At 43.0% G+C, this 14,840-nt stretch overlaps 1 protein-coding gene across 1 annotated transcript in view; it reads right to left on the reverse strand.

The window, feature by feature from the left end:
- MYOF (myoferlin) overlaps positions 1 to 14,840 on the reverse strand; it is a 175,752-nt gene that overhangs the window by 70,674 nt on the left and 90,238 nt on the right. The window contains exons 18-21 of the mRNA XM_004049799.5: positions 11,038 to 11,162; positions 9,812 to 9,928; positions 3,243 to 3,420; positions 1,884 to 2,008 (exon numbers count right to left, since the gene is read on the reverse strand). Of these exons, the coding sequence (XP_004049847.5) occupies positions 1,884 to 2,008; positions 3,243 to 3,420; positions 9,812 to 9,928; positions 11,038 to 11,162 (545 nt within the window). The remainder of the gene's footprint in view (positions 1 to 1,883; positions 2,009 to 3,242; positions 3,421 to 9,811; positions 9,929 to 11,037; positions 11,163 to 14,840) is intronic.

Below are 14,840 nucleotides of genomic sequence, written 5' to 3' on the forward strand. Positions count from 1 at the left end.
TGCAAATTCGCTTGCTAGAAGGCGTAGAAGCAATGATATTTCAGTCGTAGTGAGCACTGTATACCCAGATTTTGTTTCTAAAATGCTATTCCCCACTCAAAGGAAACAGCTGCTTGGAGAAATAGCAATTTACGGACTGGGACAGAGAAAGTACAAGATAAGCTCAAAACATATGGTTCTATCCCATTGAGCACCTGCCAATAGAGAAGTTGAGGAAGAGCCTACCATGAGTGTCAAAAGTCCTAATCAGGGAAAAGGGAAAGCCACCATCCTGTCCAGATTAGGCAGCTTGGTCAGTGGAGGGAGCTGATAAGAAGAACCAGGATGAAAATTGCTGAAGAGCATCTCAAACACAATTAGAATACAGGTGCAACTAATTCTCCACAAATGCCTTTGAGATGTACATTGCCTATCAATTGCAACTTTATTTTCAGGACAGTTATGATTAAGTCAATTTAAACCTATAGTTATCCTCCCAGATTGCCTTTATAACATAAAATAATATTTCAGATTTTGCCGTAGAGTTTTAGATCAAGTATACTCCTGAAACCCCATATGTTTTGGTCCAGCCCTGGTAGACATTAGATCTTTAAAAAATTAATATTAACATAATTTTGAAATCAAAACACCAATGCCAGATGGATTTTAGCACTACCTGATAGGAGTAACTTAGTATATGTGTATATGTGTGTGTGTGTGTGTGTGTGTGTGTATATATATATATATATATATATATATATATATTTATCTTTTTAGACAGAGTCTCAGTTTGTCCAGGCTGGAGTGCAATGGCGCCATCTTGGCTCACTGCAACCTCCGTCTCCCGGGTTCAAGTGATTCTCCTGTCTCAGCCACCCTAGTAGCTGGGATTATAGGCTCACATCACCATGCCCAGGTAATTTCTTTTGTATTTTTAGTAGAGACAGGGTTTCACCATGCTGGCCAGGCTGGTCTCTAACTCCTGATCTCAAATGATCTGCCCACCTTGGTCTCCCAAAGTACTGGGATTACTGGCGTGAGCCACTGCACCTGGCCCAAGTAACTTAGTATTTTTGCTTAATTAGAAATATCACAGACATATCCCCCTTCTCCTCACCAATCTAGTTGACCAATGTCAACTAGACAGATAATCACAGATATCATATATATGCAGTTTTCACCCAAGGAAATCCCCAACCTCCAAACAAAAGAAGTTCCTCTAGTCTGCAGCAAGAGTGGAATGTGTCAGACACTGGTTCCTCAAAGCTACCTCTTCCTGCAGTGGAGATTTCCACTGCAAAGTTCTCAGCGTTTCATATTGCTATTGGAATGAACCATTCTCTCTACACAAAAATTATGGCAGAAACTATGAGTTCCTGTTCCACCCCACTCCTACCTTTTTAATCCTCCCCTCTTCCAAAGTAAGAAAATTTTTATCTGGTCATATGCCTGCCCAGGCATAAGACTAACATTTTCCACCTTCCTTGGAGTCACATGTGGCTGTATGACTGGATTCTGGCCAGTGGAAAGTGAGTAGAAATTAAGAGTATGACTTCTGCATCCTTCCCTTCAAGAGAAAGGCCTATGTCATCTTCTCCCCACTGTTTACCACCCCTCCCCTCAGGCTGGAGGGCAGATGTAGTAGTGAGCTGCCTCTACCATGCAGACAATGATAACTCCTGAGTGATGGCAGAGCACCCAGGGGGTAAGAGCCTGGGTCCCCAATACCACTGAACCTCCATACTAACTTAGGACCATCTACCTCCACTGTTCCTAGAGACATTGCTCTTACCTTATTGATCACTGTATTGAGCACTGTCTTGTGTTATAGTGGCCTGGCCTCCATCCTAATACCTAATTCACCCTGCTTAGTGAAAAGGAAATGCAGAAAAAGAGAAACTTACCAGCCGTTCTGCCATAGCTAAGAGAGTGTTCACCGCATCCAGGCGATGACTAATATCCTCCCAGTATGAAGTCAGGGTAACAACTGGCTTGGTGTGGGCCCAAGGCAAGTAATAATAGTAGTTGCCTGGTATAAAACATTGGGGGTCAATGAACACTGAACACTTAAAATAGACAGCATGTTTATTAAAGAGCTGTGCAGACTGAGCTGCTGATTAATCCACAGGCTTAGGGAATAGCTTGAGGTGGTCTGGTTCTTTAATTTGACTCAATTAAGCAACTGAAGACTAGGAAGCTCTTTTTCATTCAGGCTGTTCTGAAATTTTCTCTGAGACACCCTAGTAAACTGAGCACAGCAATCTCAGGATCGTTTAGTGATTCAGGGCCATGCATCTGAACATCAAAGATGGTTTCTTAACGTGGTAGTAGAAAATACAGATGACATAGGAAGCTAGGCTGAACATGTTAGTCCCTAAAAACTGTTATTCTAAATAAATGTTTTTGTTGGAACTGGGGCAAAAGAAAAGAATTTTCTGTTCTTGGAAAGCTTTAGCTGGCTACATAGGGTTTGGTACTAGAGCCTTACTGTGATTAAGAATTATTAGCTGATGTTTTCTAGGATGTCTTATATTTTAAAACTGCTTGTACAAAAATTAAGTTAAAACTCTGGCAATACTGTTGGGAAATTTGATCAGTATTCCTCTCTCCCTTCTCTGTACTCTCAAACCATTTGTTGACAGTTTTATTGGAAGTTCTCATACTTTGCTTTCTATTATGATTTATTTTATACACTAGAATGTAAGCTCCTTAAAATCAGGGACTGTTTCTCACCCATCTTTGTTCAAATACAGCTATTTAATCCTCACGTCAACTCCAGAGAAGATGAAGAAACTGAGGGTTAGAATTCAGTGACACGGTTAAGGTCACAAGCTGGTGAGTAACAGAGTGAAGACCAGAAGCATGATTTCCCAGTATCTGAGCCAGAGTCTCATTCATTTTCCACTACTCAACCTAAGAAAGATCTGGGGCTTCGTAGGGGTAGGAGCTGCTTTGTGGAGCTCAGTACTTAGCACAGTGGCTACCTTGGGGTCTTACATGGCAAAACCAGTGTTAAAGCTGGGTGGGGAGAGGGTAGCATTGGGGTTCAGCCTCTGGCAATGGGACCTGAAACTTCTTGGGTCTGGCCAGTCTTTAAGGTGCCTGAACCCCAACCACACTCTCTTCCTCATTCAACCTTTTCCTTTCCACTAACCATAGGCTGGGTAGAACAGTGCCAGAGGGAAGACACAGTGCTTGCTTCCGGTCCCGTGGTGCACCCATTGTAAACGTGTGGAGGAGAGAACTGTTAGTGCCAATCTTACCATCAAATACAGCACGGCTGTACTGAGTTGTTGATGCCAAAGGCTTACAGGTGGTGTCAAACTTGTTGCCATAGTTCCCAATGCTGACTTCAAACTGAATGGCCTCACCAACATCTTGCAACATGGTGGCTGAATGAAACACGGCAGACAGGCTGTACTTCCGCCTTCGCTGGTATTTCTATAAAGTATGAGCAGACATAAGGTTCAGTGAAAGGCCTTTTGTCCTTATTTACATGTGGATTTCTAGCAGACGCAATTCTACACCTAATAATTAGTGCTGAATTAAATGACAGGGGAGAATGTTCTTGGACCCAGCTGTTCCTCTTGCACTCATACAAGTGAGCAAAGATAGAAGCACTAGGATGTTCCTTGCAGCATTGATTGAAATGGAGGGGAAGAAATGAAAACAGTACACACGTCTTTCAGTAGGCCACTTGTTAAACAAGTTATGTAACATCCATAAAATAGAATGAAGGTTCATAAAAAGACTTAATTAGATCCCTATGTGCAACCATGAAAAAAGAGTATATTTTTTGGGCTGGGCACGGTGGCTCATGCCTGTAATCCCAGCACTTTGGGAGCCCGAGGTGGGTGGATCACTTGAGGTCAGGAGTTCAAGACCAGCCTGGCCAACATGGTGAAACCCTGTCTCTACTAAAAATACAAAAATTAGCTGGGCGTGGTGGTGCACACCTGTAATCCCAGCTACTCGGGAGGCTGAGGCACGAGAATCTCTTGAACTCAGGAGGTAGAGGTTGCAGTGAGCCGAGATCGTGCCACTGCATCCAGCCTGGGTGACAGAGCAAGACTCCATCTCCAAAAAAAAGAGTATATTTTAAGTAAATCTATTAAATGGATATTTTAATATTCATAAAGGCATATTCATAAAGAAGGTCTGGAGAAATATAACTCAAATTGTTAACAGTAGTTATGTTGAAGAAGGTAGAGAGATTATGGGAAACTTTACTTTCTAACTTACACATTTTTAATGATTTTGAATGAAGTATTAATTTTTCTTTTTTTCTTTTTTTTTTTTGAGACAGGGTCTCATGCTGTCACCTAGGTTGGAGTGCAATGGCATGATCACGGCTTACTACAGCCTCGACCTCTTGGGCACAAGTGATCCTCTGGCCTCCCAACTAGCTGCGACTACAGGTGCGTGCCACTGCACCCAGCTAAACTATTGATTTTCTAATCAGAAATAACAATAAAGATTTTCATGTCAGATGTAAATAAAAATAAGGAAACTGGGTAAATTTATTTTAAATTGAAATGGGAAATTAAACCTTCCTTTTTCTTTTTAAATTACTGGTTTACTAAGAGAGTTGAAGATAGGGTCAACGATAACCACATTGAGTGCCTATCAGCCTACCAGAAATGACCATGAGCCCTTCAAGCCTTCCTTCATGGGCACATAAAATCTCTTGGATCCATATCCTGCCCCAAATCCTTGCTCAGCTGGCATATCTCCTTCTTTATGAGCCATATCTCCACAGATCTTCAGGCACTGTGCCTTCTTTTGCCAAAGAGCCATGCAATGGTTTAGGTTGCTGTGTTTCATTATGTCCCGTGCACTCTGCCATGCAATACTATCCGCATCCTGTGTCTATTCTAGAACTCTGGTGGTACCCAGTCTCTGCTTTCAATTATTTTGGGTATATACTCAGAAGTGGAATTTTTAATTCTTTTTTTTTAGACTGTGTCTCGCTCTGTCGCCCTGGCTGGAGTACAGTGGCTTGATCTCGGCTCACTGCAACCTCTGCCTCCTGGATTCAAGTGATTCTCCTGCCTCAGCCTCCCAAGTAGCTGGGATTACAGGCGCGTGTCACCACACCTGGGTAATTTTTGTATTTTTAGTAGACACGGGGTTTTACCATAGTTGGCCAGGCTGGTCTCTAACTCCTGACCTCAAGTGACCTGCCTGCCTCGGCCTCCCAAAGTGCTGGGATTACAGGCATGAGCCACCGTGCCTAGCTGGAATTTTTAAATTTTTAAGGACTGTTTTAAGAACTTCTGACAGTGACTGAAGCTTGTGGTCTTGAAGAACCCCTGGACATCCTTCTATTACAGAGTCTCCATTTTGGTTAAAGGAGTTTTTGACATGGTATAATAGAACCCTCCAATAGGGTTTTGTCAAATCCCCTCTAGGCCTCAATCTTTCTAAAAAGTCTTTCTAAACACTGGTTTGTAACCTGAGCTGCACATTGAATGACCTGAGGAAGCTTTGACGGGGGCACTGTGAGTCTAAAAGCCTCCCTAGCTTAGTCCACTGTCACCTTGATAAGGGAGGATTGGGGGTGCATGCTACTTGTCAAGAGCTCTGCTTAACTACCCACAGCGAAGCCCCCTGGAATACCCGTGGTCCAGAATGATGTGGAAATTCTGGGTTTGGGTTTGAATTGTGTCAAAATGAAAAAGTAGGAAGTTATTTGGATTAGTCATAACTACATACAGCGTAACTTCTTCTTTGTAAACCAACTAGGATAGGAGAAAAGGGAAAGAGCTAAAAATAGGAAACATAATTTGTGGCCTGAGTCAGGACCCAGGAGAAAATGACCGGTATTTAAGCCAGAGCCATCTCTTAAGCCAGGGACTGCACAGGATGGAGAAGGATCATGGGGAGGCTTGGAGGTGGGGTGGGAACTACGGGGATGATACTCCCAGCTGGGCCGGCTCTACCTCGCAGGCCTCCACATAACCAGGATTCCATTAGAACTCCATGGATGCTCTCACGCAGAGCTTGCAAAATGACCCACAGAATCCCTGATAGGACCCTCACCCTGGAGAGTCTGAGCCCTAAAAGCAATAGTTTGGGCTTCTGGCCATCAGCACAATTCCCAACAGAGAAGGGACTCACTATGAGCAAGCCACTGAAGATGGAGCCGCTGGATCACCGTGCAAACCCAGATTCCAGGAGGAGCAACCCTACCATCTGCTCACCTGCGCCAGAGCCAGGCTACCCTCGATGATTCAGGCAGCTGAGAATTCTGCCGCTCCCTCAGACCTTTCCCACTTCCTCTCTGCCCTCAGGGCACAAAGAGGTAGCGAGAGGAAGGAACAATAAACACCATTCAGAGAAGTACAGAGCCTGGGACAAGATCTGCCTACAAGAGAAAATTAAAGAATATAAATTGGGCTGGGCGTGGTGGTTTACGCCTTTAATCCCAGCACTTTGGGAGGCCGAGGCTGGCGGCGGATTACCTGAGGTCAGGAGTTTGAGACCAGCCTGGCCAACATGGTGAAACTCTATCTCTACTAAAAATACAAAAAATTAGCTGGGCATGGTGAGAGATACCTGTAATCCCAGCTACTCAGGAGGCTGAGGCAATAGAATCACTTGAACCCAGGAGGTGGAAGTTGCAGTGAGCCAAGGTCACACCATTGCACTCCAGCCTGGGCAACAAGAGTGAAACTCTGTCTCAGAAAAAAAAAAAAAAAAGAATGTAAGTTGTAGTCTATTGGACTTAGGTGGGGTTAGGGCCTTGGGGCTCTCTTTCTGATCATCAGTGAATAGTGCACCTTGTAGATAAGGTGGTATAAAGTAGAGTTTCAGCAGTCGATTTGGAAAAGGAGGTGATTTCTGTCAAGCAAGATACCAATAAGGGCTAAGAGTTGTTGAAAGTGGCTGTGGACACATAAGGCATGGGACATTAAAGGTCAGTGACAAGATCAGGTACCAATGAACACCGCCCAGCATGCCACCTTCAGTATGTCTACTGAAGGGAGCTGATACCTGATGGAGCAGCTGGAAGAACCTGAAGGTGCTGTTTCTAGCAATATTTTTGAGCCCTTAATGTGGGCCAGACCAATGAGAGCTCTCAAGGAGATTGTAGTTGAGTAGGAGAGAGAATGCAAGTGCATAGAATGCTCCCAAAATACATTCGGTCACATCCAAGGAGAATGGGGAAAGAGGAGCAGGGAGAAAGCAGTCCAAGAACAGACTCTTGATCCTGGAGACAAAAAATGGAGTCCTTTAGTGGCAGGGCAGAGGTTCCAGAAGCCAGCGGGTATTAGAATAACACTGGGTTGGCAACACTTGATCTTCTGTCTGCCTGATTCTTACTGTGGAAGTGGCCAGGCTGAATCTGCTGCATCCCTCCTGCACTGCAGCCTCTCTTGACCAGGCCCACTGGGAGCAATAGCTCAGCTCTGCTTTAGAAAGATGGGGAGCACTTGGCAGTTTGGCAAAAAATTTGCCCATTTGTTGCAGCCTCTTTAGCTTTACCAAAAAGTTTTGTTAGCTGCACATAATCCAGAACAGAGGACCTTTGCAAGACAGACAAGGGTCATGATCATGTTTGTAGGTTGACTGCATTCGTTAAGTCCTTCTGGCAGGTGCACAGATCTGCTCATTTCACTCTCTCCTGGGGCTCCTGTTGCTTGAAGTGTGGCTATGTCTTCAGAATCCTCATTTCTCTCCTATTCTGTAACACTGTTAGGTTTTTAAAATTTTTGCTTCATTTCACTTTTGATTTAATTAAATTTATTTAATTAAAAAGATGAGCTATTTTGCTATGTTTAATTTAGAGCAAATAAAATGAATTCTGTTTTGTTTACCAGTCAATAAAAAGTTGTTCTTTTATTCTGTTGACAGATACTGTGGGCAATATATATTGTTGACTTTTTTTTTTTGCTTTTACACTAAATTAATGAAATAAGCTTCTTTGCCTGTATGTGTTTAACTATTTGCAGTGAAGAAAACTATGGTTTTGCATTCCAGTTAATAAAGCATTTAAAAAATATTTTCTTGGGCCTCTTTCTCCTTCTCCCTGCAACTATGGTTACTTAAAACAAAGAGAAGCAGCATGAACTTAAATTACATTCTGGTGATGGAACAAAATAAAAGAGGTACTATAATGGTTGAGTGTCCATGGTGGCATTTCTGAATAACCCTGAATTCCAACCAATATTTCAAGAGCCAACTCCAATCTGTAACTACTCAAGTCAAGAACCACCATGTGTCTCTACGGAGGCCTCCAAGTGGTTTGTGGCTATTCTTTTGCATGATCCTGGCTGTAACTAGCATGCAAACTGCCCCTTTTCTCACTCTCCCTCCCTGTTTTTTCCTTTTCTTAATTTTTCCTCAAGATCTATTGCAATTCCTGGACTTCAGAGTGGGTAATGTTGTGGAATAGAAAGACTATGACCAGGACCTTATTGACTTTTGGCTCCGTGTCTCTTTAGTAAAAAAACAAAACAAATGATCATCTTTGCTGTAGTAATTCATGGGGGAGAACTATTTATTTTCCCCATGTGAAGTTACACGGATGCCCCGTGGCTTGCTGCTGTGGTGGTGCTAGGTTCCTTCCTGAGGCTGTGGGGCGGAGAGAGGGCAGTCTCAGGAGCCTGCTCCTTTCCTCTCAAAGGAGGAGACAGGAATGAAATTGGTGCAGCTCAAGCACTGGACCACAGATGTTCCCAACATGTAAAGGCTGAGGAATCCAGAACAGACTGCTCTGGATGCTAACCTCCTGATACAGCTGTCTTCTGGGAGTCAATGAGCAAGGCCACATTGCTCTGGGGAAGAAGGGATAGTTTCTGTTAAAGGGTGTGGCTATTCTCCCTGTCAATCATCCTGCAAAGGGGGCAGATGTAACAGGCAGACACCAGACGACTAGAGGGAGAAGGCCCTGGCTCGCTGGAGAACTCACGGCAGTTGGGCCTGGACTCAGATGAAAACGTGTTCTGGGTACCACGGGAGTTTGGGGGAGAGCATGGAGAACCCAGTCCTGCCACAAGGAGACAGGCTGCGAGTAGACAGGAAGGCTGACTGTCAGGGACCCAGAACACCAGCCTGACCCCATGAGCTTTGAGAATAGCCACATTTCGCAACCACGTTGTCACCCTTTTTACTGTATTTTCGTATTCTTATCCCAAAAACTGAAAGTGAAAGCTTTTTAAAAGTTGCTGTTTGGTTTCTGCTGTAAAGTGGGGAAATCAGGGCAGGGCCTGTCCTGTGTGCTTGGAACAGAGGGCAACAGCAGCCTGGGGCAGCTGGGGGGCTGGCAGTGATTTGCAACCCAGCAAGGAGGGCCGCGGGCAGAGGGGCATCCATGAGCTGGCTGTGCTGGCAAATGATTCAGATTTGTGGAACACACAGGCATCGACCTGGATTCTCAGAAATGGTTGGGGAAGTCAACTGGGAAGATTTCCTGCCTTCAAGGAGGAAGCGGGGTTCACAGCCATTGCAGTGTGGGCCCTCAGCACACCTGCCCTCCTGTGCTGGGAAGCCTGAGGCCCACCAGCCACCTCTGAAAATGGAAATGAGTAGTGGTGGCACCTACAGCTCTTGGTGCCAGCAAGAAGTGGCTGTTATGGCCACTTCCCCATGACCCCCAACGCCAGTTAGCAAACAGGTCATTCAGTTTGTGGGTATCAGTGTTCTTGCCAGTTTTCAATAGGGTATTAACATCTCAAAGGATGAAGCGATCCTCATAGGGCTGTTGTAGAAACATCCAGATGAGGGCCTTCATTGTGAGTTGGGTTGCCTTCCGACTCCCCCAGCTACCCCTTCAGTCCCTGGAGGTCTCCTTTTCTATACCATGCATTACTCACACTTTAACATTTACCTCAACAACCAGCAGGTCATCATTTGAAATGGGCTCAAGCTTTTTATCTGGTGGTGTCTTCTCAAGAAAAGTGGCTAATTCAACCAAGATCCTGCCTCTGTAGGCAACTCCTTCCCCCTGAAAGGCAATAATCCAGGATTATTCCTCTAGGCAGCAACAGCAAAAAGAATTCTGTGTCTCTAGTCAGGCTAATACAACTGCAAAAAGTTTCTCCTTCCCATGGCCCTAACCTTCGAAATGAATCAGTCGGCAACTCTCCCAACTGGATTCAGGTCTCTGGTGTTTGAAAGAAGAGCCGTTGGCTTTAGGACAGATCTCAAAGAGTACCTTGGGATGCTAGGGCTGAAAAAGATCTTAGCTATGACCAAGGTCAGAGGTCTTCAAACCATGCTCTAGCTCCAGAAGGAGTTTGTGGAGGCTGGGAGGTGGGGGATGGGGGGTGGATGGGGCTCTAAGTCTCCCTTCACCGTACTTCAGCAGGGAAGCTCTGCATTTATCTGGGTTAACTTAGCTGCTTTTCTCCTCTTCTCAGAATAGGGAGGCTGCCATGCTGGCAACCAGGGCAAGTCTCAGAATAGCCAGGAAGTAAAGGAGGAAGATGTTGGAGGAAGAAGTTCTGGGTGCAGCTGAGCATGAGGATGAAGAGTGGATACTTCTCCCACCATACCCAGCAGTGCTGGCAATAGAACCTTCTGGAAAGGACAGAAGGGTCCACACCTCCACAGCCAGTCTTTTACCCTTCCCCTCTGAGGGCTTTTTCTCTCTAGCTTGGTCTCTTTCTTGAGCCTTGGGAGATACCTAAAAGACATTTGGCTTCTGTTGTGGTAAAAAGAGCATCTCCCATCTCTGGGCTTCCATGTCTTCATCTATGAAATGAAAGGATTGATCAGATCAAGGGTAATAAAGGGTTTCAGGGGGCATGCCACTGCCTAGTGCTTGGTAAATTCGTGGAATATGATGTTGAAAAGAATTCCAAGGCAGCCCAGGGGCTTATTAGGAAAGAGAGCCAGCATTGATTATTGATGTCTACCATAAGCATAGAAGTTGGGGGAAATGGCCATTGGCCATCCCCCATTGAGATGATCTCCACAGTCTTTTCCTATCTTTGCATTCTAAGTCTTAGGGAGTATGAAACTTCTATCCTGCAATACTTGATCAGACATTATAAGAAGAAATAATCACCTTAACCAATGCTGATTAATAACCACCTTAATTGAGAAACCAACCTTTCCAGTATTCAGCTCATCATAGGGGTCTGGGAATCCCGTGTACTCTCTGGGGCTTCCATAAAGATTCAGGTAACAAGGTCCAAATGTTGGAACAAAGCCTACCTCTGTTTCTCCTGTGTTTACTGAGAGAGAAACGTCATCATGAGGTGTTAGGCTTTTAACATTCAATCTATTGAAATAAATATTAGTTATTAGTTAGTTAGGTGAGACTATTTTCCTCCATTTTGGGAGTTAGTTGTATTAATGCAAGTTGTAAGCACCATGAGGTTTGCCATATTTCTCTTTTCTTATTGCTACATAAAATATTAAATAAAAACATTTGGGGGTAGCGCAGATAAACTTATTTTTATAAAAAGATAATGCTATTTAAATAAAGAGCAATTAGACTTTGAAGCTGACCTTCACATTTTTGCAAGTTTATAATGGGCATTGTATTAAACATGCCATCGCCAATTGGGGCAAAAGATTATATTGTTTTGGGAAGTCACTTAAATGACATATTTTATGAACTTTATTTGTTCCTCTAAAGTGTCATTTAATCTTCAGTAGTTAGTATAACTCTAGCAGATGCTGTTAAAAATATAAGACATTTTTAAATTTTATATGTAATAATAAACTGCCTGCCTGTGGTTGTAAGACCATGTGATATTCATAAATGACATGAAGATTCCCATTCATCGCTTTCTATCTCTGGTGGTCATCTGATAAGCTCCTTATTTCTGCTACCTGGTCTTAGCAAGACAACTCCTCAATAAAGGGCACTAAGGGCAATATAATTAAATAGCTGAAAATGGGGAAACTGTGGGTGAGGGTGGGGAAATACAAGAGTTGCCTTCAATAGCCTGAATGGCCCCCTATGGGAGAGGGATGGACTTGTCTCCAGAAGCAGAGTAAGGACCACTGCTGGGAGCTACAGGGAGATCAGCTTTGGTTCACTCTGTATAAGGCAGAACTTTCAGTGAATTAGAAATGACAAACAATGGGACAGGCTGCATTAGGGACAATTAGAAGAAATGTTGAGGCAAAGGCTTCAGCCTATCTTTCAGCATGTTCTCAGGATAATTCCTGCTATCGATGAGGTTGACCAGATCATATCTATGGCCCTTTCCAACTCTATGCTTAAAACTAAGGGAGAAAGATAAATGTGGAGCAGCGTCATCAGAATGATGCCCATTAATAAATAATTTACCTAACCCTATAGACATATACTGCACAATCATTTTTATTACGTGAAGCTCTCTGCATGTTTAAATGGGCGTGTACACATTTGTGGGGAGATAGAAATCATGGACACAGGCAGAAAAGAGCTGAATAGCAATCTCAGTGAAGACAGCAAGAAAAAAAGAAACATTTAAATGAAAATTTAGAAAATTAAGATGTACAAAAGTAGTGCACACAGCCTAAGGTTGAGACTTGGTAACAGCCTAGGATGCCACATGTCACACTTGTTTGGAAATCTCTTATGAAACACAAAGAGGGACCAACAGTTTCTCCAACAGAGATTTCTCTGAATCATGTTATCATCTTCAAGAGAGATAAACAGGAGGAATGACTATTATACCTGAACATATAAATTGGCTTGGCTTTATCCATTGTGGCATATGGAACATTGCAAAGACGATTAATTGATCACTAATAAGTAGGGTTTGGACTTCTTTCTGTGTGCTAGAATATTTTGTTTTAGTGGAGGGATGTTGGGTGCGAATAGAGAATTAAAGCAGAGATTCACAGAGAGAAAAGCAAGTTATTTTTAGAAGCTGAATCACACACAAAAAAGATTAAAAAAAAAAAGAGGAAGAAGTTGAATCACAGAATATTCCAGTAAGAATGGATGTTAAAGCTATGGCACCATAGTCATGTCACATTATGGATGGGCAAGCCAAACCCCACAGAAGTGATGAGACTTGTCAAAAGTCCCACAAACTGGCAGATTTAACCCCAGATCTTGAGTTTCAAAGCTCAGAAAAGGACACCCTCCACTACCCCATCCATTCCTTTGGTCTAACCTCACCTCTCCTCCACCTGGTTCCCATGAGTGACTGTGCTGTCATGTGTATTTGCTTTTTGTTAAAGATCCCCAGGGATTGAAACACAAATTGTCAAGAATGATCCACTGCGTATCAGCTTAATGCCAGGGGCTTAATTATTTTTGTCCAACAAATCTCTTTTCTGGTATGTTACCCCTTTGACTTGTTTCATTGTGCATTAACAGAAGGAACTCTCCTTCTATGTGCTCACATCTTAGTATAGTCTCCTGGGATAACCCATTCTCTAGGCCAGGCATGGTGGCTCACGCCTGTAATCCCAGTACTTTGGGAGGCTGAGGCAGACGGATCACCTGAGGTTCAGGAGTTCGAGACCAGCCTGGCCAACATGGCGAAACCCCATCTCTACTAAAAATACAAAAAAAAAATTAGCCAGGCATGGTGGCAGGTGCCTGTAATTCCAGCTACTAGGGAGGCTGGGCCAGGAGAATCACTTGAATCCAGGAGGTGTAGGTTGCAGTGAACCAAGATCATGCCATTGCACTCCAGCCTGGTTGACTGGAGCAAAACTCCATCTCAGAAAAAAAGAAAGAAAGAAACAAAAAAAGAAAACCCATTCTCTCATAAGCTAAATCTCTTCCTGCCTCCAAAGTTTCCTAATCCGTTTAATGCACAGTGGACACATCAAACTTCCCAATGTCCTTGCTGAAAAGCCTATACAAAATAAAATAAAAATCCTTTACCCTGGCCATCAAGGATTTCCTCTGACCTAGCTACAACCCACTTTCCAACAATATTTTCCATGCCTCCTTTACCTTTTTGAATCCCCTTCATGTTTTGGATTCCTACAAATAATTACTGTATGTTTTAGTTTCTAGAACCCTACATAGCTGCACATCTCTGTGACTAAAGTATCACTTTTCAGGGGGAGTGGCAGGATTTAAGTATGTTTTATTTTGATTTCCTAAACACCTACTACTGGTTCTATCATGTGATACTACTACATAAATATTCATTGATTGGTTAAACAAATAAATAAAGGAATAAAGTGCTTGCGCATCTGCCAAGTTCACTGCAAATCTAAGGACTACTTAATATTCATATAAAGTCTGATTATAATGAAATAGATTGTTTAAAGCAAATAAGAATTGGGCATTGTGTCAGTTACATAATTACATGATATCACCTTATATTTGCACACAGCTTCAGAGTTTGCAAAGCTTTCCCACATGCAATATCTCTTTCCCTTCTTACCACAACCCTGGGAGATTATTGTGGCAGGGCGAATCATGCTTATCTGACAGATAATGAACCTCTCTAAACCTCAGAGTCTTCATCTATTAGGGGAACAAAAACATCTGCCCTAGGAGAGTTGTGATGGTCAAGTGTGTGACAGTATTGAGCAAACTTGCAAAAAATGACGAGTTCTGTGCAAACCAAAGAATGTGTTATGATCCCTCATTCTGGGGGAGGTGAAGATCTTCAGGGTGCAAAGTAAAAAACGTTCAGTATTTTTCAACCTAGAGGTTCACGTTGAAATTGGGGGAAAGTTACTTGATACATTTCAGAACAATTGATTTAGTGGTCCATTTCTCTACCTACTGAACATAAACAATAACAGAAAATGTTATATCTCACAATCAATTATTTGCAATAAAGCCAAATACGATGGTGTGCATTTAGCTGAAAGCATGGGACATGGAGCAAAGCCTGGTTAGCATATTTCTTTTAAGCTTAGCCGTGCAGGACAACCGTATGGCACTTACACAAAAATTATTACTTTAGCAAAACTATGTTGAGACAGCAAAATGTCAA

This window comes from Gorilla gorilla, chromosome 8 (genome assembly GCF_029281585.2).
Source record: "Gorilla gorilla gorilla isolate KB3781 chromosome 8, NHGRI_mGorGor1-v2.1_pri, whole genome shotgun sequence".
Classification (NCBI taxonomy): domain Eukaryota; kingdom Metazoa; phylum Chordata; class Mammalia; order Primates; family Hominidae; genus Gorilla; species Gorilla gorilla.